Source organism: Pan troglodytes, chromosome 19 (genome assembly GCF_028858775.2).
Source record: "Pan troglodytes isolate AG18354 chromosome 19, NHGRI_mPanTro3-v2.0_pri, whole genome shotgun sequence".
Lineage (NCBI taxonomy): Eukaryota > Metazoa > Chordata > Mammalia > Primates > Hominidae > Pan > Pan troglodytes.
The window spans coordinates 96,130,956-96,158,682 of NC_072417.2; the positions used below are offsets into that span (position 1 = coordinate 96,130,956).

Consider the following 27,727-nt stretch of genomic DNA (forward strand, 5'->3'; position numbering starts at 1 on the left):
GCGCACACGTGCCTCTTAAAGAGTAGCTTGTGCTGTGCATCTTGTTCTGTTTTTTTTCTTCAAATAACAGATTTTGGCTGGGGGCGGTGGCTCATGCCTGTAATCCCAGCACTTTGGGAGGTGGAGGCGGGTGGATCACTTGAGGTCGGGAGTTCGAGACCAGCATGGCTAACACGATGAAACCCTGTCTCTACTAATAATACAAATCATTAGGTGGCCATGCTGGCAGTTGCCTGTAGTCCCAGTTACTTGGGAGGCTGAGGCAGGAGAATGGCTTGAACCCGGGAGGCGGAGCTTGCAGTGAGCTGAGATCATGTCACTGCACTCCAGCCTGGGTGACAGAGTGAGACTTCATCTCAAAAAAAAACAAAAAACAAAAAACAAAAAACCCTCTAAATTCTGGATTCAAGAATTCATTGGGATCAGCCTTGTCCTTCTGTCCTAGAAAAATTTATAGGCCTTGTGAAGGAGACCAAAGATAGAGGTCCTTGGGAGAGGGTCAGCTGCAGGGAACATGACTCTGACATCTGGTGGAGGGGCTAGCCATGCTGGATGGCGTGGCAGGCAGTGGGCTCCCCAGGCCATATCTTACAGGAGGTCTTGGGTTCCTGGAGTTCCTGTGTGTGAGCGCTGGTTCCCAGGAAACAGATGTGGTCACTGCTCACAAGGTAGCGGGTGGTGTTTTTATATCTCTTCAAGTAACAACGTTGGACCTGTGGTTAAATGCCTTTATTCTTGGCAGACCTCTTTCCAGAGTGGATCATGGAATATTAACACTTGTTGTGAGCTGCTGAGAGTACTGCGAATGATTTTTAGAGTTATTTTCTTTCTTTGCAAAAACTGTTTTTCGCCGGGTGTGGTGGCTTATGCCTGTAATCCCAGCACTTTGGGAGGCCGGGGCGGGTGGATCACCTGAGGTCAGGAGTTTGAGACCAACCTGACCAACATAGTGAAACCCCGTATCTACTAAAAATGCAAAAATTAGCCGCGTGTGGTGCATGCCTGTAATCCCAGCTACTTGGGGCTGAAGCAGGAGAATTGCCCGAACCCAGGAGGCAGAGGTTGCAGTGAGCCAAGATCGTGCCATGGTACTCCAGCCTGGGCAACAAGAACGAAAACGTCTCGGAAAAAAAAAATAATATAAATAAATAAATAAATAAATTTTTTTTTGTAGAGACGGGGTCTTGCCGTGTTGCCCAGGCTGATCTCATACCTCTGGGTTCAAGCGGTTCACCCACCTTGGCCTCCTAAAGTGCTGGGATTTCAGGTGTGAGCCAGCGTGCCCAGCTGAGTTCATTATTTTCTGGAATTCCCTTTTAGAAAAAGGAAAATGTAGTCGTGGGATGCTGGTCCTTTGTCATTTGTTGCACATTTTTCCACCCTTTTTCTTTTTTTTTTTTCTTTTTTTTTTTTTTTTTTTGAGATGTAGTCTCTCTGTTGCCCAGGCTGGAGTATAGTGGCCCAATCTTGGCTCACTGCAACTTCTGCCTCCAGGGTTCAAGCGATTCTCCTGCCTCAGCCTCCAGAGTAGCTGGGATTACAGGCGTGTGCTACCACGCCTGGCTAATTTTTTGCATTTTTAGTAGAGACAGGGTTTCACCATGTTGGCCAGGCTGGTCTCAAACTCCTGACCCCCACGTGATCTGCCCACCTTGGTCTCCCAAAGTGCTGGGATTACAGGTGTGAGCCATTGTGCCCGGCCTGCTATTGCCTTTTAATATTGTGTCTGGTGTATTTTATCTACTGAAGTTTTTTCGTGTTTGTTTTTTTAAAGAGATGGGATCTTGCTCTGTCACCCAGGCTGGAGTGTAGTGGCGCAGTCATAGCTCACTGCAGCCTTGAGCTCCTGGGATTAAGTGATCTTCTCACTTCAGCCTCCTGCATAGCTGGGACAACAGGCCCAAGCTGCCATGCCTAGTTAATTTAAAAACTTTTTTTTTTGGCCAGGCACAGTAGCTCATGCCTGTGATCCCAGCACTTTGGGAGGCCGAGGTGGGTGGATTACAAGGTCAGGAGTTCAAGACCAGCCTGACCAACATGGTGAAACCCTGTCTCTACTAAAAATACAAAAATTAGCTGGGCATGGTGAAGCATGCCTGTAATCCCAGCTACTTGAGAGGCTGAGGCAGGAGAATTGTTTGAACTGGGACCCAGGACGCGGAGGTAGCAGTGAACGAGATCGTGCCACTGCACTCCAGCGTAGGCTACAGAGCGAGACTGTCTCAAAACAAACAAACAAAAAATTTGTTTTTGCAGGGTCATGGTCACGCTGTGTTCCTCAGGCTGGTCTCGAACTTCTGGCCCCAAGCAATCCTGCCTTGGCCTCCCACAGTGCTGGGATGACAGGTGTGAGCCACTGCACCCAGTCTCTACTGAAGTTTTAGAAATATTTAGCTTGTCAAACTATCAGTTTCTTTGTGTTTGGCCTTTGGTAGTACGGTTAGAAAGTTTATTTTTCCTAATCAGTTATGTAAGCCTCATTTATTGGATGATTTAGTGGCCTCTCCCCTGCTTGAAATGCCATTTTAAATCTATATTAAATATTCAAATATATTAGCCTTTGCTTTTAGATTTTTTTATCCTGTTCCATTGACCTATCTGTATGCTCTTTTTTCTGGGTCATTTTGTTTGTTTGTTTGTTTGTTTGTTTTTGAGATGGAGTCTCGCTCTGTCACCCAGGCTGGAGTGCAGTGGCATGTTCTTGGCTTACTGCAACCTCCGCCTCCCAGGTTCAAGAGATTCTCCTGCCTCAGCCTCCCGAGTAGCATGTGCCACCACGCCTGGCTAATTTTTGTATTTTTAGTAGAGAACGGTTTTCATCATGTTGGCCAGGATGGTCTCAAACTCCTGACCTCAAGCAGTCTGCCCGCCTTGGCCTCCCAAAGTGCTGGAATTAGAGGCATGAGCCACCACGCCTGGCCTGGGTCATTTTGTTTGATGTTAGTTACTTTATATTTTGCCTGGCATCCTTTCCTCTTATTTTCTTGATGGTTTTGTAGCCCGTTCATTAATGCGGATGAACTCTGGAATTATTTTATCACTCTCCACCCTTTGGAATTTTATTAAATTCACAAATTCATGTAGGGGAAAAGTCTTTCTTAGATTTAATTTTCCTGTCTAAGATCATGGTATTATGTCTCTAATTATTCACATCTTTTGTGTTCCTCAGTGAAGGTTGGTGATTTTCTTTAGATGATTCCTGGAGACTTTTTTTTAGGTTTATTTCTAGGTATGTTTTGTCTTTTATTGCTCTTGTGAAACTCTTTGTTATGTGTTCTAACTGGTTATTGCTGATGTCTAGTGAAGATATGTTTTGTATACTGTTTTTGTAAATGGCAACACTGTAACGGAATATGTATGTGTAAACATACATTTCTTAACATCTTCATAGGGATATAATTACATACTATAGAGTTCACTCTTCTAAATATACACTTTAGTGTTATTTAGTGTATTTAGTGTATTACAGAGTTGTGTAACTATCATTACCACAATCTAGGCATTTTCATCATCTGAAGCAACCCAGCTCCCATCAACAATTCCTTCCCATTCTCTGCTTCCGCAGTAACCACTCATCTGGCTCTGGGTTTGTGTGTATTCAGCATTTTGTGTGATGGAATCATGCAGGAGGAGGTCTTTTGGGACTGGCTTTTTTCACTTAGCATCATGTCTATGAGGTTCACTGTGTGATGAAATGTTTACTTCAATAGTTTTTCAGTCGTTTCTTTTTTTTTTGGAGACAAAGTCTTGCTGTGTCACCCAGGCTGGAGTGTAATGGCACGATCTTGGCTCACTGCAACCTCCTTCTCCTGGGTTCAAGCGATTCTCCTGCCTCAGCCTCCTGAGTAGCTGGGATTACAGGCGCCACCTGTAAAATTAGCCTGGCCAATTTTTGTATTCTGAGTAGAGACAGGGTTTCACCATGATGGCCAGGTTTGTCTTGAACTCCTGACCTCAGGTGATCCACCTGCCTCGGCCTCCCAAAGTGCTGGGATTACAGGCGTGAGCCACCGTGCCTGGCCAGTTGTTTCTTCTGGGTTTTCTTAGCAGGTAAATATTATATGGTTTGTAAATAATGCTACTTTTTATCCACGATTATAAATTTTTATTCTTAGAACATTTTATTGAGTTTTAACTTTATTGAGTTTAAAATTTACCTACTATAAAATGCACCCATTTTAGTAAGATGTTTGAGTTTCGGTAAATGTATACACCCCGCGCTATCAAGATATGGAACATTTCTGTCATCCCAAGGAGTTACTTGATGTCCTTTTGCTGTCAGTCCCCTCACCCCAGCCCTAGGGAACCACTGTTGGTTAATGGTACTGTTCATTAGTTTTGCCTGTTCTAGAATCATTCAGTATGTGCTCTTTACTTTTTGTCTTCCGTTGTTAAAATAACATCTCCGGGACTTACCATTGTTGGTGTGTGTATCAGTAGTTTGTACCTTTTCTCTCGTGCTGATAAATCACAATTTGTTTCTTCTTCTTTTTTTTTTTGAGATGGAGTCTTGGTCTGTTGCCCAGGCTGGAGTGCGGTGGAGTGCAGTGGTGCGATCTCGGCTCACTGCAAGCTCTGCCACCCGGGTTCACGCCATTCTCTTGCCTCAGCCTCCCGAGTAGCTGGGACTACGGGTGCCCGCCAACACACCCAGCTAATTTTTTATTTTTATTTTTAGTAGAGACGGCGTTTCACCGTGTTAACCAGGATGGTCTTGATCTCCTGACCTCGTGATCCGCCGGCTTCAGCCTTCCAAAGTGCTGGGATTGTTTCTTCTTTTATCTGTTGATGGACATTTGAGTTGTTTCCGGTTTTTGTCTGTTATTAATAATGCTACTTTTTGGGAGGCTGAGGCGGGCAGATCATGAGGTCAGGAGATTGAGACTATCCTGGCTAACACGGTGAAACCCCATCTCTACTAAAAATACAAAAAATTAGCCCAGTGTGGCGGTGTGCGCATGTAGTCCCAGCTACTTGGGAGGCTGAGGCAGGAAAATTGCTTGAACCCGGGAGGTGGAGGTTGCAGTGAGCTGAGATCTTGCCACTGCACTCCAGCCTGGGTGACAGAGCGAGACTCCGTCTCAAAAAAAAAAAAAAAAAGTAATGCTACTGCGAAAATGTTTATGTACAAGTTTTTAGGTAGACAGAGGTTTTATTTTCTCTTGGGAAAATACGCATGTGTGGAATTGCTGAGTAGCAGAAAGTGTCTTACTTGTAGAAAGTGTATGACTTGGCCAGGCGCGGTGGCTCCTACCTGTAATTCTAGCACTTTGGGAGACTGAGGCAGGTGGATTGCCTGAGCTCAGGAGCTCAAGACCAGCCTGGGCAACATGGTGAAACCCCATCTCTACTAAAATACAAAAAATTAGCCGGGTGTGGTGGCAGGCGCCTGTCGTCCCAGCTACTCAGGAGGCTGAGGCACGAGAATTACTTGAATGTGGGAGGCGGAGGTTGCAGTAAGCTGAGATGACACCACTGCACTCCAGCCTGGGTCACAGAGTGAGACTCTGTCTCCAAAAAAAAAAAAGTGTATGACTCATCATCACCTGCCATACTGATGCCATGAAGATTGTACTGTTGACCATTTCTGCCAACAAGGTATGAGGATTCCAGCTGCTCTGGGTTCTCTTCAGCACTCAGCGTTGCCAGTCTCTCTGATTTCAGGGAGTGTATCTCGTTGTGTCCTTCTCTGCGTTTCCCGGATGCCAGTTGCAGTTGTTTTCCATGTATGAAGACTTGCAGCCCAGCGTATGGTCTGTTATGTTGAACGTTCCACGTGCACTTGAGAAAAATGTCTGTTCTGTTGTTGGGTAGATTGTTCTCTAAATGTCACATAAGTAAGGTGGGTGATAGTGCTGTTTAGGTTTCAGCGATTTTCTCTTACTTGTTCTATCAGTTCCTGAAACAGGAGTGTCGAAGTTTTCAACCGTGTCTCCTTTCATTTCTCTCAGCTTTTTCTGTGCTTATTTTGAAGCTCTGTAGGTTGGTGTGTATACTTACAGAATTGTTAAGTCTTCATGATGAATTGATCCTTTTATTATCATGAAACATTCTGTTTATCTCTGATGGTAATGCTTGTTCTGACATTCACTTTGTCTGATATTGACAGAGCCACTCCAGCTCTTTTCTGATTTGTGATTGGTTGGAATATCTTTTTCCTTTTGCTTACATTTAACCTAGCTATGTCTTTTTGTTTGTTTTTGTTTTTTAAGAGACAGGGTTTTGGGCCAGGTGCGGTGGGCTCACACCTGTAATCCCATCACTTTGGGAGGCCGAGGTGGGTGGATCACCTGAGGTCAGGAGTTCGAGACCAGCCTGGCCAACATGGTGAAACCCCGTCTCTACTAAAAATACAAAAATTAGCCAGGCGTGGTGACGCATGCCTGTAATTCCAGCTACTTGGGAATCTGAGGGAGGAGAATAGCCTGAACCCGGGAGGTGGAGGTTGCAGTGAGCTGAGATCACGCCACTGCACTCCAGTCTGGGGGACAGAGCAAGACTCTGTCTCAAAAAAAATAAAAAAAAGAGACGGGTTTTGCTCTGTTGCCCAGGCTGGAGTGCAATAGTAGGATCATAGCTCATTGCCGCCTTGAAATTCTGGCCTCAAATGATCCTCCCACCTTGGTCTCCCAAAGTGCTGGGAAAACAGGCATGAGCCACCACACCTGGCCGGCCTCAATGTCATGTTGATGTTCACTTTTACAGTAAATGTTTCATATGTTTTTCCCTAGAATGGATGATGAACTTGTTGTTGGACATAGTGCAGGATCAGACATCTCCAGCTTCCCTTGTACATCTGGCTTTTAAATTTCTTTACATCATCACCAAGGTAACATTTCCATAGCACTTCAGAGTTGACAGATACTTTCATAATATACTTGGTCCAGAGGTTACCCTCCAAAATGTTATTTCTCAAGAAAGATAGTTCTTAGACACAAGTTGTGGGTTTAATTCTGTCCCTTTTTACTGTATGTTGGGGATCAGAATTTAGTGATATGGGCTCTTTGGCTGAAACAGTGTCAGGATATTTAGCATCTTGCATTTGAATAGATTGAAGCACCGTGTAGCTAGGAAGGGAATGGGGTGGAGATGAGACTAAATCAGAAAAACTTCTTACAAGGAAAAAGCAGGCCGGGTGCGGTGGCTCATGCCTGTAATCCCAGCACTTTGGGAGGCTGAGGCAGGTGGATCACCTGTGGTCAGGAGTTCGAGATGAGCCTGGCCAACATGGTGAAACCCCGTCTCTACTAAAAATACAAAAATTAGCTGGGCTTGGTGGCACATGACTGTAATCCCAGCTGCTTGGGAGGCTGAGGCGGGAGAATGGCTTGAACCTGAGAGGCAGAGGTTGCAGTGAGCCGAGATCACGCTGTTGCACTCCAGCCTGAGTGACAGAGCGAGACTCCGTGGAAATGGAAGTGCTTCTCACACTTTAATGTGCAGATGAATTTCCTGGGAATTTTGCCGTGCTATAGATTTTGAGCAAGTAGGTCTAGGCGGGGGTCTCATAGTCTGCTTTTCTTACAAGCTTGCGGGTGTCTATGTGCTGGCCCAGAGGCTCACTGTTAGCAGTTTTGACTATGGGAGTACTCGCAGCCATCTCATGGTGGGGCTTGGGGTTCGTAGTGGCGAGGCAGTATTTCTGTTGTCTGGCGGGAGAGTCCTTGGCCAGCGAGAGGACACTGCGCGTGGGCTGCCAAGGACACGCAGGCCTCTGTAGCTCCGCTGTTTGAGGTTAGAATTTCTCTGGAAGGTGTGGTATCACTGAGCTTCAGGGAAGTGTTAATGAATTTGGGCCCTTGCGGTTTGTAGGCACTTATTCCTCATAAATGTCAGAGGACAGTCATATAAATGAACATATTTAATGACTGATTCCGTAAATGTGGTAATGAATAACACTAGCCAATTTAGGAAGGAAATCTTTTTTTTTGAGAGATGGGCTCTTGCTCTGTCACTCAGGCTAGAGTGTAGTCAGCTCACTGCAGCCTCGAACTCTTGGTCTCAAATGATTCTCCCTCCTGCCTCAGCCTCTCAGACTACAGGCATGTGCCACCATCTGTCTAATTTTTAATTTTTTATGTTGCCCAGGCTAGTCTCCAACTCTTGGTCTCAAGCTATTCTTTTGCCTCAGCCTCCCAAAGTGCTGGGATTACAGGTGCGAGCCATCGCTCCTGGCCATGGGTAGCTTTCTTGGGGTGACTACGGTCTTACTAAATTGTGTCACTGTAATGTCACAGAATTCTCTTTGATCAGTGGGTCGCGTAGCTGGTGATTTTTGATGAAAGGGTAGAAAGGCAATTTTGCTGCTGTCTGTATTTTTAAATGTTATAATTCAGCATCTGTTTATTTGATAGGTTCGAGGCTATAAAACGTTTCTTCGTTTATTTCCTCACGAAGTTGCTGATGTAGAGCCTGTTTTAGATTTGGTCACAATTCAGAATCCCAAGGACCATGAAGTGAGTGTCTCTGCCTCCCCCTCGTCTCCAGCACTCCGTGCCTGTCCTTCCTCCCTGCTTGCCCCACCCTGCTGCACCTTCCCCTTCCTGTTTCTTTCATTTTATCTCCCTTTGTTTTGTGTCACTCCTTTTTTCTTTCTTTTCTTTTGACTTTTCCTTTACTTCTTGTACAAGTTGCTTTAAATTATTTTCGTTTAAAATAGCCCCTTTATAAAAAAAATTATGCCTAGGTGTAGTTTAACAATAAATCCGTCATTGTGTATATGTTTTTTTAACTGTGTAAGTATAACTGTGTTGGGTTCCCAAGACCACCCCCAGGTTTGATACTTCCTGAGCAGGACTCACAGCACTCAGCATAGAGTCCTCCTTTTGGCTGTCACTTGTTATGGCAAAATAATACACAGCAAAATCAGCAAAGGGAAAAGGCACATGGGTGGGGTCTGGGGAGAACCAGGCAAGAGCTCCTGGGGTCCTCCAGTTGGGTCCCACAGGGCCTGTGTCATTCCCCCAGCAGTGAGATGTGACCACACCTGTGAGGTGTCTATCAGAGAAGCACGTTTGAGACTTGGTGCCCAGAGCTTTCACTGGGGTCTGGCCACGTGGACACCTCTGCCTGGCACGAAACAAAATTCCAGACCCCCAGCAGGAAAGCAGGTGCCAGCGTAAAGCACACGGTTTGTGCAGATTGAGCCAGCGAGGGACCTCATCAGGCAGGGCTTGGTGGGAACCCTGCTGGCGTCCAGGTCCCTGGATACCAGCCCAGGGCTGGCCTCGCCAGGGGCCTTGCCTCAGATGGCAGCGGGGCCTGCTATGCTCGCTGTCTTCTGCGCGGTATGTATTCGGAGGAGCACACGGTTTATAACCGTGCAGTGCGGTGGCTTGTCTCGGCGTGGATGTGACTGATGAGCGCTGTGGGGCATTTCCCTGCTGCCCTGCACTCCGTGCCCTTCTTTCCCTACTACTTCTAGCGCCCCCCAGTGGAATGATTGCAGGGACAAATTGGAATGTTTTTTACTAATTACTGAAAATAAGGGTACTCCTTTTTTATTAGAAGTTGATGATTGTTTTCTTTATTCTTTTTTTTTTTTTAAAAAAAGACAGAGTTTCACTCTTGTTGCCCAGGTTGGAGAGCAATGGCACAATCTTGGCTCACTGCAACCTCTGTCTCCCAGGTTCAAGTGATTCTCCTGTGTCAGCCTCCTGAGTAGCTGGGATTACAGGCATGTGTCATCACGCCAGGGTAATTTTGTATTTTTAGTAGAAACGGGGTTTCTGCATGTTGGTCAGGCTGGTTTAGGACTCTTGACCTCGGCCAGGCACGGTGGCTCGTGCCTGTAATCCCAGCACTTTGGGAGGCCAAGGTGGGCGGATCATGAGGTCAGGAGATCGAGACCATCCTGGCTAACATGGTGAAACCCTGTGTCTACAAAAAATACAAAAATTAGCCTAGCATGGTGGCACACGCCTGTAGTCCCAGCTACTCAGAAGGCTGAGGCAGGAGAATGGCGTGAACCCGGAAGGTGGAGCTTGCAGTGAGCGAGGTCGTGCCACTGCGCTCCAGCCTGGGCAACAGAGCGAGACTCCATCTCAAAAAAAAAAAAAAAGGAACTCCTGACCTCAGGTGATCCGCTCGTCTCGGCCTCCCAAAGTGCTGGGATTACAGGTGTGAACCACCACGCCTGCCCTTTTTTCTTTATTCTTAGGTGTTTTTACTTTTTATCTGTTTTTCACTTTTTCAAAAGGCCAGTTTGTATGTGGAGAGGTGCTAGCGAAGAGAAGCTGCTATCCTGATGTATTATGAGTTTTCTTTGTTCATTTTGATGTCTCTCTTGTCTGCTGAGCTAAGTTACGGCGGTGGGTGTGTGTGGTGGGGATTCTGGGGGGATGTGGCGAGGAGTTGGTGAACGGCCTGCATTTCTGGCCCTGAGGGTGATGGCGTTTGAATGGCTTTCGTAGGCATTGGGTGGGCATGGAGGGCAGTAACTTTGAGTAGATTGTGGCCAGTGGCCTCTGTTTTTCAAGCAAGACTCATTCTTCCTGTGGTTTAATTTTTTAGGCTTGGGAAACCCGCTACATGCTTTTGCTCTGGCTCTCCGTGACCTGCCTGATCCCTTTTGATTTTTCTCGCCTTGACGGGAACCTCCTCACCCAGCCTGGGCAAACACGAATGTCCATAATGGACCGTATTCTCCAAATAGCAGAGGTAAATATGCAGATAATTAGCTGCTAATTAGTACTCACTTTCATGTTCATGCTGTCTTGATATTAGTGGTTTACTTGGTAAGCTTTTGATATTTATTCAACTGCTGTTTTTTTCAGTGGGGTAAAATCCCATAGGATAACTTATTTTGAAATTGTGATAATTCATGTAGGGGTCAGGTTGAGTTAGCAAATCTCATTTCTTTGTAGATGATGCAAATACTCTGTTGAGGGTAATCATGGCAGATAAGGGTTTAGTGGCATGGTGAGAGAGAATAAGGACCCATTTTACGTTTAATTCTTAACGTTATATAAATAATAGATGTTCATTTGTAGGAGAACTAGAAAAAAAAGATAAGCAAGAAAAATACTAAATTTAAATTTATGAAATTCTAGTGCCAAGAGATAAGTTGTTTATTTTCTTCAAGCTTTTCCTGATGTAAATATTACGCATATAAACACAGCTTATTGTATTAGTTATCTATTAGATCATAACTAATTACCCCAAACTTGAGTGTTTGACACACATTTATCCTCTTGTAGTTTCTGTGGGTCGGGAGTCTGGCATGGCTGAGCTGGGTCCTTTGTGTCAAGCTTGCCCACAGCTGCAGTTAAAACTCGACGTGGGCAGGCTTTGCCCCAAGGCCGTTGGATTGAGGCCACCCTCAGTTCTTTGCCACCTGGGCCCCTCCAACTTAGTGACTTATTCCATCAAAGCCTGCAAGGGAGAAACTCTGCTAATGAGATGGAAGTCATGATAATATGTTACCTGATCATGGAAGTGACGTCCCATTCCTCTGCCAGATCCTGTGGTTAGCAGCAAGTCACCGAGTCCAGCCTACGCAAGCGAGCACTAGGAGGCTGTCAGGCTCTGAGCCATCTCAGTTGTCTCGGTCTTCCTGCCACGCTGACCGCGACAGCCCTGGTCAGCATTCACTGAGTGCCTGCTGTGTGCCTGGCACCATTCAAACACTCATAGATTAATCTTTAATCACTTATGGATTAATAATTTAACCTATACATTGGGCTGGGCATGGTGGGTCACTCCTGTAATCCCAGCACTTTGGGAGGCTGGGGCGGGCAGATCACGTGAGGTTAGGACTTCGAGACCAGCCTGGCCAACATGGTGAAACCCTGTGTCTACTAAAAATACAAAAATTAGCTGGGCCTGGTGACACATACCTGTAATCCCAGCTACTGAAGAGGCTGAGGCAGAAGAATCCCTTGAACCTGGGAGGTGGAGATTGTAGTGAACTGAGATTACGCCACTGCACTCCAGCCTGGGTGACAGAGCGAGAGTCCATCTCAAAAAAAAAAAAAAAAAATTTAACCTATACGTTGATGATTGATAGATCATCAGTGATTAATTAACTGTGATTAATAATCATTTAATTCTCCTTCATGAGGCTGTTGACAATTCTTACCCTTGTTTAACTGAGAAGGCAACAGGCATAAAAATTAATAACTTAGTTCACTTTGCTTATAAATGGTGGGTCCATGTTTGAATCCAGGCGGTTTATCTGGAGTCTGTGCTCTTCATCAGGGCTCAACATTGCCCCATGACCTGCTGTTCTGAGTCCTTTTTACCCTCAGCAACACGTTCTTAGTGTCTTACGATGTCAGCAAGTGTCGCCCTCATAATCGTTAAGGGAAAAGGTCCTCCATTGTAATCTAATTTAAAATTCTCTCTGATAGCTGGATGTTTTGTTTGTTCTTGTTTTGTTACGTTAGAGGTAGTGTGGTGATGGGCTGGGTGCGGTGGCTCACGCCTGTAATCCCAGCACTCTGGGAGGCCAAGGTGGGCAGATCACCTGAGGTCAGGAATTCGAGACCAGCCTGACCAACATGGAGAAACCTTGTCTCTACTAAAAATACAACATTAGCTGGGCGTGGTGGCATGCGCCTGTAGTCCCAGCTACTCAGGAGGCTGAGGCAGAAGAATCGCTTGAACCTGGGAGGCGGAGGTTGTGGTGAGCCGATATCGCGCCATTGCACTCCATCCTGGGCAACAAGAGTGAAACTCTGTCTCAAAAAAAAAAAAGTAGTATGGTTTACCCACCCTTGTTTACTTGTCTGTGGAGAGGGACTGCCAGGTCAAGGGAGCATGGTTTGTCAAGACTTGGCACTCTGTGATTGCCGTTAGAAAGCCTGCCCCGGAGGCCGGGCACGGTGGCTCACACCTGTAATCCCAGCACTTTGGGAGGCCGAGGCGGGTGGATCACGAGGTCAGGAGTTCAAGACCAGCCTGGACAAGATGGTGAAACCCCATCTCTACTAAAAATACAAAAATTAGCCGGGAATGGTGGCTAGTGCCTGTGATCCTTTCATATTTATTCAACTGTTCTCCTACAAATGAACAGCTACTTGGGAGGCTGAGGCAGAGAATTGCTTGAACCCGGGAAGCAGAGGTTGCAGTGAGCCAAGATTGCACCACTGCACTCCAGCCTGGGCAGCAAAGCAAGACTCCGCCTCAAAAAAAAAAAAAAAAAAAAAAAAAAGCCCGCCCCAGAAAAAAAGATCTTCTAAGTGTATCGTTATGGGAAAAAACAAACAAACAAACAAAAAAACTAGCCGAGACAAGCATTGGAAACATTTTAAGGCAGCCCTCCCAAAAATAAATCTAGCTGGGCATGGAGGTTTCATGCCTGTAATTCCAGCACTTTGGGAGGCCAGGGCGGGAGGATAGCTTGAGCCCAGGAGTTTGAGAGCAGCCTAGGCAATATAATGTGACTCAGTCTCTACCAAAAAATAAAAGAAAATTAGCCAGGTGTGGTGGTACACACCTTTGGTCCCAGCTATTCTGGAGGCTGAGGTGGGAGGGTCATCTGAGCTGGGGAGGTTGGTGCTGCAGTGAGTTTTTTTTTTTTGAGATGGAGTCTTGCCCTGTCACCCATGCTGGAGTGCAGTGGTCTAATCTCAACTCACTGCAGCCTCTGCCTTTGAGGCTCAAGCATTCCTCCCACCTCAGCCTCCTGAGTAGCTGGGATTACAGGCGTGCGCCATCATGCCTGGCCAATTTTTGTGTCATTAGTAGAGACGGGGTTTTACCATATTGACCAGGCTGGTCTCAAACTCCTGACCTCAGGTGATCCGCCTGCCCCAGCCTCTCAAAGTGCTGGGATTACAGGCGTGAGCCGCAGCGCCCAGCCTGCAGTGAGCTTTGCTCACACCACTGTACTCCAGCCTGCGTGACAGAGCGAGACCCGGTCTCAAAACAACAGCAAAAAAACCCTAAGACCAGCTACTGGGGAGGCTGAGGCAGTAGAATGGCGTGAACCTGGGAGGCGGAGCTTGCAGTGAGCCGAGATCGCGCCACGGCACTCCAGCCTGGGCGACAGAGCAAGACTCCGTCTCAAAAAAACAAAAACAAAAACAAAAACTATAAACACCTACTATGTACCCCAAAAATTAAACACTAAAAATAAAAAATAGGTATTTGTAGTAAATCTAGGTGCTCTTCAGTTTGAACAGGGCCTCTTATCTAGTCTGAATACTCCAATACTGATGGTTCCCTTGTGCTGGAAGGCATATTAGGTGCTCAATGAATACTCTTGATTCTTTGTTACAATTGGATAACTCCTTTGTTTACATTCTCCTGCTCTGTTCTTGCAAATGTGTGTTTCAAGGGGGTGTGACCAAATGCTCTGTGTAGCTCAGGCACTTCCTGGGTGAGTGTAGCAGTTGGCAGCTGTAGCCCTTGGCTCAGATTGAAGAGAGGTTTTTTTTTTTGCAGCTTTGGACTTAGACCTGTGCTGGTAAGGTGTGTGAACCTGGGCCCTTGGGGAGCTGGTGAGGGTGGGACTGGTGACTGTGTGGTGTCCCCAAGGCTGGTGTGTGCAGGAGTGACCATGTCTGTGCTTCACCCTTTCTTGCAGTCCTACTTGATTGTCAGTGACAAGGCCCGAGATGCAGCTGCCGTCCTTGTGTCCAGGTAAGTTTCCATGGCACATTTCTTGGTGTGTGGCTGGTGGGTTCTGAGAGGGGTTTGTTTGGGTACGTGTTTCATGTGTGTCTTCAGTCCTCAGACGAAGGACCCCGGGAAGTCTTTGGACTCTGTGGCTTTCTCTGAGGGAGCGTGCAGCAGTGTTTGGGCACAGAAGACCTCTGACCCTGAAATGACCACCCTCAGTGGTGGTTTGGGGTGCTGGTGGGGGTCACCTGACAGGCCCATTGACAAGAGTGCTGGTCTGGAAGAGGCGTGGCTGTCATCCCTGGGGTGCAGCCCCTGCACAGGGATGGGGTGGCAGTTATGAGAAACATCTCGGGCCGTCTCCCATGGAGATGATGGGTGGTGTTGGGCCTCTGTGACTGGGGATGAAAATCCCCCAACGTCCTGTGTTAACTGCACCCCCCGTGTGCCCCAGACAGGGGAAGGCGGTTTTCTCTGCTGAGCGCAGCAGGCCTGCGGTGTTGGAAAGGTACCAAGGATGTGTGTATAGACTGAGCGAACCTGTTTCATGAGATGCAAGAAGGAAGAAAGCAATATTTCTAATCAGTATTTTACATGACACGTGATTTTAAGTACGTATGTAGTTTACTAAGTCAGAACAGTTGGCATTTTCCCCCTTTGCAATAGTGAAAGTCGAAAGCTGGTCCTAAAACCTTTCGGTGGTTGTGGTTGGGAATACGGTCAGTGCCTCATGCAGCATCACCTTCACTCAGGTGTGTAGCTGCAACTTGCACAGCTTCTTTCCCAGAGAAGTGGGAGGAGAGAAGCTTCCTTTGTGGGGCAGTTGGAGGCATTGGATGAGGGGTTTGTGACAGCCTGGAGCTGAGGAAGGAACGCCTGAGTCCCCTGGAGCAGGTGAGGCCCCTCCTGAGAGGGCAGAGGCTGCTTCCTGTCTTGTCAAGGACATAAAAAGATGATCGTCTAATTATAAAAGTAATCTGTATGTATTTAGATAATAGAGCATGAAGTACAAAATAAAACCTTTGAATGCTTTCATCCCATGGGGGTGTGATGGCCCCTGTCTCCCTACCGGGTGGCACCAACTCTGTCCATGGCTCAGTTGCTGCACTCAATTCTTTGCACCACGGACCAGGAGATGGGCCTGGTGCGCCATTGTCTTCTTCCAAAACGAGATGACCTGGTGCGAGTGTGTCTTTTCTTTTTCTTTCTTTCTTTTTTTTTTTTTTTAATTGAGACGGAGTCTCACTTTGTCGCCCAGGCTGGAGTGCAGTGGTGCAATCTTGGCTCACTGCAAGCTCTGCCTCCCGGTTTCACACCATTCTCCTGCCTCAGCCTCCCGAGTAGCTGGGACTACAGGTGCCCGCCACCACGCTCAGCTAATTTTTTTTTGTATTTTCAGTAGAGATGGGGTATCACTGTGTCAGCCAGGATGGTCTCCATCTCCTGACCTCGTGATCCGCCCACCTCGGCCTCCCAAAGTGCTGAGATTTCAGGTGTGAGCCACCGCGCCCGGCCTGAGTGTGTCTTTTTTTTTTTTTTTTTTTTTTAACTTTTTTAGTATTTATTGATCATTCTTGGGTGTTTCTCGGAGAGGGGGATTTGGCAGGGTCATAGGAAAATAGTGGAGGGAAGGCCAGCAGATAAACATGTGAACAAAGGTCTCTGGTTTTCCTAGGCAGAGGACCCTGCGGCCTTCCGCGGTGTTTGTGTCCCTGGGTACTTGAGAGTAGGGAGTGGTGATGACTCTTAAGGAGCATGCTGCCTTCAAGCATCTGTTTAACAAAGCACATCTTGCACCGCCCTTAATCCATTTAACTCTGAGTGGACACAGCACATGTTTCAGAGAGCACGGGGTTGGGGGTAAGGTTATAGATTAACAGCATCCCAAGGCAGAAGAATTTTTCTTAGTACAGAACAAAATGGAGTCTCCTATGTCTACTTCTTTCTACACAGACACAGTAACAAACTGATCTCTCTTTCTTTTCCCCACATTTCCACCTTTTCTATTCGACAAAACCGCCATTGTCATCATGGCCCGTTCTCAATGAGCTGTTGCGTACACCTCCCAGATGGGGTGGCGGCTGGGCAGAGGGGCTCCTCACTTCCCAGATGGGGCGGCCGGGCAGAGGCGCCCCCCACCTCCCAGACGGAGCGGCGGCCGGGTGGGGGCTGCCCCCCACCTCCCGGACGGGGCGGCTGGCCAGGCGGGGGCTGCCCCCCACCCGAGTGTGTCTACCTGTCGTTTGTGGTGGGACATTTAGACTGCTGCCCTCCCAATTTGGTATTAAAACTCAATATTGCAAACAGTCCACGTAAAATTGTGTACCGTTCTGACTGATTTCTAGGGATGAGTTTCTACAAGTGGAGTGCACATTTTCAGGGTCTGAATGCAATTACTGGAGAGGCTGAACAAGTTGGAAGTTCTTTCCCCGTCTTTTCCAGTTGGGTCAAACCTTAAGAATGTTTGCCAACTTCGTTCAATGGAAAATAGTATCTGCTTTTATTCTTACTTTTCTTAGCAGCGGTACTGAGGGTTGGGTAGATTTTTGCCGAGCTTGGCTCTGTGGAGTGCGGTGCCTGTGAGCCAGGAGGCACCATCTGAGTACTTCTCCCTCCGTGGGGTCCTCCGGGAAAAGTGAGAGCGCTGGCTCGGGATCCCGGGTGGACTCCTGGCGAGACACCGCAGCGCCACCTAGTGCCGGGATGAGCAGGTGCTTTTCGGCCGAGCCAGTTTCCGTGCAGAACACCTGAGCCTGGGATCCAGGAGAGGTGGTGCCTGGGGGCGTCGGTGCCGTGGAGCCTTTCTCCCCCTTGGTCTCGCACACTCTCGCACACTGATTCTCAAGAGTGTTTGAGAATGGCGGATGCCGTCAGTGGAAGAGCTCTTACAGGTGCTTGGCCGGTTCCCTCGACACCTCCCAGACTCACCGCAGGTTCTGAGTTTCCTGTACTTCTCAGACCCCTTTTTGGTGAGGATTGTTCAGGTAAGGCCAGGGCTGCGAGGGGTCCTGTGCCAGCATTTGTCTGCAGTACAGGTTCGTTTTCTGCTCTCCAGGGAGGAGCAGCCTGCTCTAGCCCACTTTGCTCTCAGGATTGAATGCTTCTCCCTGTATCACTGGCGGCTCTACAGCTGCACCCGTCTCCCTTGATTAACTGAGCTTGCCAACATCCACAGCGCTGTAGGTGGTGCTTGGTGTTACAGTGTTGCTAGAACATGCAGATTGAATGCTGCCTTAGAAACCCACAGGAAGGGGAACATCACACTCTGGGGACTGTTGTGGGGTGGGGGGAGGGGGGAGGGATAGCATTGGGAGATGTACCTAATGCTAGATGACAAGTTAGTGGGTGCAGCACACCAGCATGGCACATGTATACATATGTAACTAACCTGCACAATGTGCACATGTACCCTAAAACTTAAAGTATAATAATAAAAAAATAAATAAAAAAAAAAAAGAAAGAAACCCTTTAATAGATATGCCTTTCGCCAGGCGCGGTGGCTCATGCCTGTAATCCCAGCACTTTGGGAGGCCAAGACAGGTGGATCACCTGAGGTCAGGAGTTCAAGACCAGCCTGGCCAACATGGTGAAACCCTCTCTCCACTAAAAATACAAAAAAATTAGCTGGGCGTGGTGGTGCGTGCCTCTAATTCCAGATACTTGGGAGGCTGAGGCAGGACAATCGCTTGAGCCCAGGAGGCAGAGGTTGCAGTGAGCAGAGATCACACCATTGCACTCCAGCCTGGGCAACAGAGCAAGACTCCATCTCAAAAAAAAAAAGAGGTACGCTGTATGCAGAAAAGTTGGAAATCTTGGCATGGCGTGGTGGCATGCACCTGTGGTCCCAGCTATTCCGAAGGCTGGGTGGGAGGATTGCTTGAGCCCAGAAGGTTGAGGTTTCAGTGAGCTGTGATTGCGCCACTGCATTCCAGCCCGCACAACAGAGCAAGACCCTATCTCAAAAAAAAGTTGGAAATCTTGAAATATAGAAGTTGGAAAAAAATATATAGGTAATTCTTCTACACAGTACGTGTACCGTGTTTATCTTTTTTGTACCGTTATGACATTTAATGTGCACAACGTGATCTTAACAAGTCAGAGTCAGCGTTGTGCTTTTTCACCTAATTTCATGTAACTGCTGATGAATGACTCCGTCATGTTCTGCTGTGTTTCGATACTGCACTCAGCTCTGTCACTTCCTGCCTCTTGTGAGCAGTCACGGATGCCTGGGTTTGGTTACAGACCCGTTCTCGTATCAGGATTGTTTCGTGAGGATGGGCCCTTAGAGATGGACTTCTGGGTTCCAGGACACGAGAGTGGTGTTGGGGTCTGCACACCTGGTGGCTCTCGGCTGCTCTCTGAGCAGTGCTTTGGTGGCTGAGGCAGCCCCAGGAACACCCCACCCCCAAATTGGATTAAACATGGTGTCACTGATTGCAGATATTTAATTGGCATCACACTGATTGCCCTCACCTTAGGTGTTACATACTCCGCTTCGTGACCTGACTCTGAGTGTCTGTGGGCTCCTTGGGGCCTTTTCTTCTCCACGAGTGTGAGTTTCCTCCGGTGAAGGACGATGGGGATTGCCCCAGGTGGTTGTTGGCCTTTTCCTTTTTTTTTGGACCAAAGTTTTAATTTTAATGTCAAACCATTTTTTTCTCTTTTATTTAGTTATTTTTACTTTTAAGCCTGAAGTCTTATTAAGAGATTTAACAAGTAGTCATTTATATTTTTCTCTACTGTTTATTGTTTAAGACAGAATTATTGATTCATTTGGCGTTTCTTTTGGTCTACAGTAGAACCCCGCCCTTCCCAGTAGGTAACCAGTTGCTTTAGTGCCATTTTGTGTCTGTAGGGACCAGCACCACAAGGTCAGTGGGTTTCTCCCCGTGTGTGGAGATGAGAGAGTGTAGAAATAAAGACACAAGACAAAGAGATAAAAGACAGCTGGGCCCGGGGGACAACTACCACCAAGACGCGGAGACTGGTAGTGGCCCTGAATGCCAATCTGTGCTGATATTTATTGGATACAAGACAAAGGGTCAGGATAAGGACAGTGAGCCATCTCCAACGATAGGTAGGGTCACGTGGGTCACGTGTCCACTGGACAGGGGGCCCTTCCCTGCCTGACAGCCAAGGCAGAGAGAGAGAGAGGAGAAGGAGAGAAACAGCTTACATTATTATTTCTGCTTATCAGAGACTTTTAGTACTTTCACTAATTTGCTACTGCTAACTAAACGGCAGAGCCAGGTGTACAGGATGGAACGTGAAGGCGGACTAGGAGCGTGACCACTGAAGCACAGCATCACAGGGAGACGGTTAGGCCTCCGGATAACTGCGGGCGAGCCTGACTGATGTCAGGTCCTCCACAGGAGGTGGAGGAGTAGAGTCTTCTCTAAACTCCCCTGGGGAAAGGGAGACTCCCTTTCCCGGTCTGCTAAGTAGCTGGTGTTTTTCCTTGGCACTGACGCTACCGCTAGACCACGGTCTGCTTGTCAACAGGTGTCTTCCCAGATGCTGGCGTTACCGCTAGACCAAGGAGCCCTCTGGTGGCCCTGTCTGGGCATAACAGAAGGCTCGCACTCTTGTCTTCTGGTCACACCTCACTATGTCCCCTCAGCTCCTATCTCTGTATGGCCTGGCTTTTCCTAGGTTATGATTATAGAGCGAGGATTATTATAATATTGGAATAAAGAGTAATTGCTACCAACTAATGATTAATGATATTCATATATAATCATATCTAAGATCTATATCTGGTATAACTACTCTTGTTTTATATTTTATTATATTGGAACAGCTCATGTCCTTGGTCTCTTGCCTCGGCACCTGGGTGGCTTGCCACCCACAGTATTCCGCTTTTCCATTCATTTCTAATGCTCTGTAGGAACTCTGTGCGTTTTAAAGGGAATAGGGTTTGTCACCACCTTAATGCTGCTTCCTTCTGCGATGAAGTTAACTGCCTTGGGCCCCTTTTGCAGATCCGCTAAAGTTAACTCTCCTGGGGAGGACACATGAGTTTCTTTTTTCTTTCCTTTTCTTTTCGAGACAGGGTCTCACTCTGTTGCCCAGGCTGGAGTGCAGTGGCGTGATCACAGTTTACTGCAACCTCCACCTCCTAGGCTCAAGCAATCCTCCCACCTTAGCCTCCCCAGTAGCTGGACTGCAGGCGCATGCCACGACACCCAGCCAATTTCTTTCTCTTTTTTTTTTTTGAGACGGAGCTTTGCTCTTGTTGCCCAGGCTGGAGTGCAGTGGCGTGATTTTGGCTCTACTGGAGTGCAGTGGCGTGATCTCAGCTCCACTGCAACCTCTGCCTCCCTGGTTCAAGTGATTATCCTGCCTCAGCCTCCTGAGTAGCTGGGATTACAGGTGTGCGCCACCACCCCTGGCTAATTTTTGTATTTTTAGTAGAGACGGGGTTTCACCATAGTGGCCAGGGTGGTCTCAAACTCCTGACCTCAGGTGATCCACCCGCCTTGACCTCTCAAAGTGTTGGGATTACAGGCATGAGCCACTGCACCCAGCCACGCCTGGCTAATTTTTGTATTGTTTTCTAGAGATGGGGTTTATTTATTTATTTATTTATTTTTGACGGGGTCTTGCTCTGTTGCTAGGCTGGAGTGCAATGGTGCGATCTCGGCTCACTGCAACCTCCGCCTCCTGAGTTCAAGTGATACTCATGCCTCAGCCTCCCGAGTAGCTGGGATTACAGGAATGTGCCACCATGCCCAGCTAATTTTTTAATATTTTTAGTAGAGATGGGGTGCAAGACAGGCTGTTCTCGAACTTCTGACGTCGTGATTCACCTGCCTTGGCCTCCCAAAGTGCTGGGATTACGGGCTTGAGCCACCGCGCCTGGCCAAGATGGGGGTCTTACCATGTTTACCAGGCTGGTCTTGAACTCCTGAACTCAAGCTATTCACCCACCTCCGCCTCCCAAATTGCTGGGATTACAGGTGTGAGCCACTGTGCCCAGCCAAATGATTCTTTACTTTCTGGAAATAGGGACTTCTTTCCCCATTGTTCATGCTGAGCCCCTCCCTAAGCGTGCTCCACAGGGACAGTGGCGGAGGGGAGAGGTCCTTGCTGTTACGAGCAGTTGGCAGATGCCAGCCGTCCTGTCAGCCGGGCAGCGCTTCTGTTTTGTGAGGGCCATGACCGAGTAGGATGGCATGTGCGTGGCTGTCTCCTGTGTGTTAAGTGCCCTGAGAGGGCTTGTCCCCACGGAAGCATGGAGCCGGCTCTCGTGCAGGCCAACTGGATGGATGTGCTGGAACAAGGGCCGGGAAGGTGGGATGGCCGGAGTTGAAGTTGCAGTGGAGATGACGTGGGGGCCGGAGGGAGGGTGGGCGTCGTAGCCTGGCAGCTCCAGCTTCCACGTCTCACCCTGCCTGGGGTCTCCATGTAGCTGTCTCGTGGACGTTGCATGGGGCACTCCCCCACGTGGACTCTTCCACCTCCTGGCCCTCCCAAGTGTCCCTTCCGGGAGGTGGCCTTGTGGCTGTTGAGGGAGCGCCTGGTGCCTCCCTCCTGGCATCACTGCCGTCTCCTCACCCCCCCCCCCCATAAAGGTGTGGCTAGGATGCCAGTCAGACCTGCCGGCATGGCCTAAAGAGGAGGTGGGCAGGCTTAGCCACTACTGGTCCTGTCCCCGGCACCTCTCCCACTCGGCTGCTCTGCTTCCGACCATGTTGCCTTTGCAGTTCGCGAGTTCCCTTGGCTCCCTTCTGCCCTGGGCCCTGGCTCTCCTGCTTCCCTGGGCAGCAGCACTTTCCTACCAGGTTTTGCAGCCCCCCCTCGTTGAGCTCTGTGGCTTCACGTCCTCTCTCTAACAAGGCCCTGCCCTCCCATTTCCTTCGTGACTTTTCTTTGCACTTTGGAAGTCCCCAGCTGTTTGTCGTTTCTCTCCAGAGTGTCAGCTGTGGGAGGGAAGGGCCTTGTCTGTTCTCCGTGTGGCAGTGCCAGTCTCGATCATGGAGGCAAGCTGGGGGCCTGGCCTATGAACTGCTGGTGGAGAAATAAGGAGGATCTGGGCTAATTAGCTGGGCATGGTGGCGTGAGCTTGTAGTCCCAGCTACTCGAGAGGCTGAGGCAGGAGAATTGCTTGAACCTGGGAGGCAGAGGTTGCAGTGAGTCTAGATCACACCACTGCATTCCAGCCTGGGTGACAGCGCAAGACTCCATCTCAAAAAAAAGGAAGACTTGGGCTTTTTTTTTTTTTTGAGACAGAGTCTTGTTCTGTCGCTCAGGCTGGAGTGCAGTGGCACAATCTTGGCTCACTGCAACCTCCGCCTCCCGGGTTCACGCGATTCTCCAGCCTTAGCCTCCTGAGTAGCTGGGATTACAGGCGCACAGCACCACACCTGGCTAATTTTTTGTGTATTTTTAGTAGCGACAGGGTTTCACTATCTTGGCCAGACTGGTCTCGAACTCCTGACCTCGTGATCCGCCCCTCCTCGTCCTCCAAAGTGCTGGGATTACAGGCGTGAGCCACTGCGCCCGGCCAGATTTGGGCTTTTGGTTTGGGAGCTCTGTGCGCTCAAGGTGTCCTGCGCTGAGGCCGGGCTGCAAGAGGGGTGGGGAGTGTGAGCACTGCCTGGAACATGAGGCCGAGTCCAACAGGGAAGACTTTCATGGGGCTACACTAGCGGCTGGCTGTGGAAACAGGCCTGTGCACAAGCTACACGAGCGGCTGGCTGTGGAAACAGGCCTGTGCACAAGACGCATGGCAGGTGTGGGGGAGGGAGGTCCGAGGGGCTGGGGCCCAGCTGCCGGGGCCAGGCCTTGCACGTGGGCACGGTGTCCTGAGGTTAAGGGATGCGGAGTTGGGTCCAGGGAGGAGGGAGGGGCTGAGAAGTGGGCAGGGGCTCCCTGGCGGTGATGGGGACAGGTAAAACTGGGGGGGTGCAGGGGGCAGGCGGGAGGGGATGGGCAGTAGGTCTGGGTGCGACCTGAGAGGTTGTGGTGGGGAACCGGCTGCTGAGGGCCCTGGTCAGGGCAGCGACTTGGTTTCTAGGGTTGGAGAGAGGAGGAACTAGCTGGAGGAGGACAGGACTCAGTACAGAGCTGGCATCTTGGTGTAAGGGTGCGTGAGGTGGGAGGGCCTGGGGAGGTGGGTGTGTGTGGGGTGGGCTGGTGAGGCGTGGGCGAGGTCTCAGTGCTTGAGGCCTTGGTTGAGCTGTATCCTTTTGGCAGATTTATCACACGTCCTGATGTCAAGCAAAGCAAGATGGCTGAGTTCCTGGACTGGAGCCTGTGCAACCTGGCCCGTTCCTCCTTCCAGACCATGCAGGGGGTCATCACCATGGATGGGACGCTGCAGGCCCTGGTAAGTGCTGCCCGCAGGGGCTGTGGAGATAGCAGGGAAATGGCGCCTTACATGGGGACCACGGAATGATGTTACCTGTGATTCCATCTTGACTAATTGGAACCCCGTGGGATTGATTTAACCGGGCCAGGGTCTTGGGCAGTTTCCTTTTCCCTCTGCTTTGGGTCCTGCCTCAGGCAGGGCTGGTTTCTGCGCTGGTGCTGGTGGATGGGCTTGGAGCCTCACCTGTTGCCAGCAGAGGGCAGTGGTGCCACGCAGCCGGGGCTCCCCGGGGTAGGTTTCTCCGCATCTGAGCTGCTTAGTTCCTGTGTAAGTGCAGAGACTGAACGAGCTCTAATAAAACAAGGTGGGTGAGTTGAAACTTGATTCTGTTCCTTTGCACTGGGCTCGGGTTGGATGTTCCTGACTGCTTCGTTTGGACACAGACCCTGGCCTCTGCCTGCAGGTGCCTGGTTAGTGCCCTGGCTGCAGCCCTTTGCCAGCCCTTTCCCTGCCCTTTCGCTCTGGTTGTCTCTTGTGTTACCTTTTCTTGTGCTAACGAGGAGGAAAGGTCAAGTCTCAGAAGAGGGCAAAGCCTCTTTTGGGTCAGCCTCCTGGAGGCTGCAGCTCCCTGGTCAGCCTCCTGGAGGGGGAGCTGGCAGCCGGCTGTGGCCTTTGGCGTGGTGGGTTCAGCGCCTTCTTCTCTCTTTAATTACGGCGGGTGAGGCTTTGAGAGCACTTCTCATCCTTGTCTCACGCTGTGGAGCCCGTGGTCCCTCTGAGGAGCGGGGCACTTTGTTCTTGTTTAAAAAATACATTTTATAGAGACAGGGTCTTGCTGTGTAGGTCAGGGTGGTCTTAAACTCCTGGCCTCAAGTGATCCTCCTGCCTTTGTGATCATCCCAAAGTGCTGGGATTACAGGCTTGAGCCACCGTGCCTGGAAGGACACTTTGGAGTGCGTTTTAGGGGAGATGACGAGTGCCACCTCGCCGCGGCGTCCTCCTGTCCGTGGCGTCCTCCTGTCCGTGGCGGCGTCCTCCTGTCCGCAGCATCGTCTTCCTATCCGCGGCGTCGTCTTCCTATCCGCGGCGTTGTCTTCCTATCTGTGGCATCGTCCTGTCTGCGGTGGCGTCCTCCTGTCCGCAGAGACGTCCTCATGTCCTCAGTGTTGTCTTCCTGCCCATGGCGTTGTCTTCCTGTGTGCGGCGGCCTCCTGTGCGCGGTGCCCTCCTGTCCATGGCGGCCTCCTGTCCGCTGCGCCCTCCTGTCCGCGGCGTCGTCTTCCTGTCCGCGGCATGCTCCTGTCTGCGGTGTCATCTTCCTGTCTGTGGTATCATCTTCCTGTCCGCGGTTTTGTCCTGGCCGTGGCAGGTTCTGCCAGGGAGTGGGAGGCTGTCAGTTGGGTGGAGGGGGGCTGTGGGAGTGATAGCCTGGGGTGGGGGCGTACGTTTCTTGAGGGGGAATTGGGAAGTGTCCTCAGTGTCTGCTGCTTCCCGGTCATGCTGCCGTGGTCTTCAGGAGGGCAGCCTTTCAAATGAGGAAAGGGTTTCAGACGTGTGAGAGAAAACTGCAGACGTATTTCCTGGAGCCTGTGCTCTGCCCAGGTGATGTCTGTTTTCTTCAGGCCTCCCCTCAACCTCCACATAAATGTGACAGATTCAGCAGTTTTCAAAAATCAAGATATAATTCACATACCACAAGTAATTCATCCTTCTAAGGTAAACAATTCTGTAGTTTTCTGTGCGGTCATCACCATTATCTAACTTCAGAACACTGTCATCATCGTGAGAGAAACCTTGATTGCACCGAGCAGTCCGTCCCTCACCTTCCCCAGCCCCCGCAGCCGTGGATCCATGTGCTGTCCCTGTGGACTTGCTGGTTGCGGACATCTTACCTCACCAGAGTCGTACACGACACAGCCTTTTGTGTCTGGCCTTCACTGAGCCCGATGTGTCCAAGGTTCATCCGCACTGTGGTGTTGTCAGTGCCTCGTTCCCTTTATGGCTGAATCATAAGCCAACGTGTGGGTATTTTCCATAAGCCAGCGTGTGGGTATTTTCCATAAGCCAATGTGTGGGTTTTTCCATATGCCAGCGTGTGGGTATTTTCTGCTCTTACAAATTACGCTGTGAAGAACTTTCATGTGCAAGTTTTTGTTTAAACTTAATGCTTTCAGGCTGGGCGCGGTGGTTCATGCCTATAATCCCAGCACTTTGGGAGGCCGAGGCAGGCAGATTACTTGAGGTCGGGAGTTCGAGACCAGCCTGGCCAACATGGTGAAACCCCATCTCTACTAAAAATGCAAAAAATAGCCAGGCATAGTGGCATGGGCCTGTAATCCCAGCTACTCCGGAGGCTGAGGCAGGAGAATTGCTTGAACCTGGGAGGCAGAGGTTGAGTGAGCCGAGATCATGCCAGTGCACCCCAGCCTAGGTGACAGAGCAAGACTCTGCCAGAAAAAAAAAACAGAAAAAACAAACCCAACTTAATACTTTCAGTACCCTTGGGTACACAACACTAGTTTTTAATAAAATTTTAAACAAAATTTGGAATGTTTTCATCTTTCTGAAGTCTTTCTAAAAAGATTTTTCTGGTGGCATACCTGTCGTACTGATGAAATAGAGGACCTCCTCGTGCCAGGCATTTTTGGGCATTGCAGGTACAGATGTGCCGTCTGTGTCCCCAGGTGCCCCTCATTCCAGCTGTGCTGGGGCAGCGTCCTCAATGCCTAAAGAGGATTCATTGTTATCGTGGAGGTCAGGGCAGGCTGAGGCTGGCCTTGAAGGGTACGGGGGTGGAGGGGTAGGGCAGGGAGGACTCAGGTCTCAGATGTACTCACTGTGCCATTGGTCCATGGATCCTCAGGGAATGTGTGTTTTAGGCAATTCTGGTAAAGGTGGTGGATTTAGGTGCAATTGGATTCTTCATTTTTTGCCTTGAGTCTCACTGAGGAAACATGAAGAAGGGGAAGATGGCAGTGGCCAGGGTGGGGGTCCTGGGAATTCTGGTAGCTTCACCTTAATGTTTGTGATGCTGGGTATACAGACAGCCTCCCACATGACCAAGGACACGCTCTTAGGTCCCTAAGACCCCAGAAGAATGGGCCGCTACTGCCAAGAAGTATGACATGCGTGTGGAAGACCATGAGCCTTACCCGGCTGGTGGCATGGGGTGTGGCAACTGCCGCAGCTCCCCGAACCATTGCAGCGGGAGGGGGGTACATGCTGTGACTAAGACCACTGGACCCGACCCATCGCAGCGGGAGGGGGTCCATGCCGTGTGACTGAGACCACTGGATCCCACCCATCGCAGCGGGAGGGGGGTCCATGCCGTGTGACTGGGACCACTGGATCCCACCCATCGCAGCGGGAGGGGGGTCCATGCTGTGTGACTGGGACCACTGGATCCCACCCATCGCAGCGGGAGGGGGGTCCATGCCATGTGACTGGGACCACTGGACCCCACCCATCGCGGCGGGAGGGGGTTCATGCCGTGTGACTGGGACCACTGGATCCCACCCATTGCAGCGGGAGGGGGGTCCATGCCGTGTGACTGGGACCACTGGACCCCACCCATCGCAGCGGGAGGGGGGTTCATGCTGTGTGACTGGGACCACTGGACCCCACCCATCGCGGCGGGAGGGGGTCCATGCCGTGTGACTGGGACCACTGGATCCCACCCATCGCGGCGGGAGGGGGGTCCATGCTGTGTGACTGGGACCACTGGATCCCACCCATCGCGGCGGGAGGGGGTTCATGCTGTGTGACTGGGACCACTGGATCCTACCCATCGCGGCAGGAGGGGGGTCCATGCTGCGTGACTGAGACCACTGGATCCGACCCATCGCAGCG

The 27,727-nt window shown here is 49.7% G+C and overlaps 1 protein-coding gene across 6 annotated transcripts in view; it reads left to right on the forward strand.

The window, feature by feature from the left end:
• The window catches only part of TBCD (tubulin folding cofactor D), a 202,876-nt gene that overhangs the window by 5,577 nt on the left and 169,572 nt on the right, over window positions 1-27,727 (forward strand). For 5 of the 6 annotated variants that reach the window (XR_010153175.1, XR_010153174.1, XM_024350788.3 and 2 more), the window contains 5 exons: window positions 6,732-6,829; window positions 8,355-8,456; window positions 10,513-10,659; window positions 14,531-14,586; window positions 23,764-23,896. Coding sequence is in view for 4 of the 6 variants with exons in the window: in XM_024350788.3 (XP_024206556.1) it covers window positions 6,732-6,829; window positions 8,355-8,456; window positions 10,513-10,659; window positions 14,531-14,586; window positions 23,764-23,896 (536 nt within the window). In the remaining 2 variants the exon portion in view is untranslated. The remainder of the gene's footprint in view (window positions 1-6,731; window positions 6,830-8,354; window positions 8,457-10,512; window positions 10,660-14,530; window positions 14,587-23,763; window positions 23,897-27,727) is intronic. The other variant, XM_063799470.1, reaches the window with a different exon arrangement.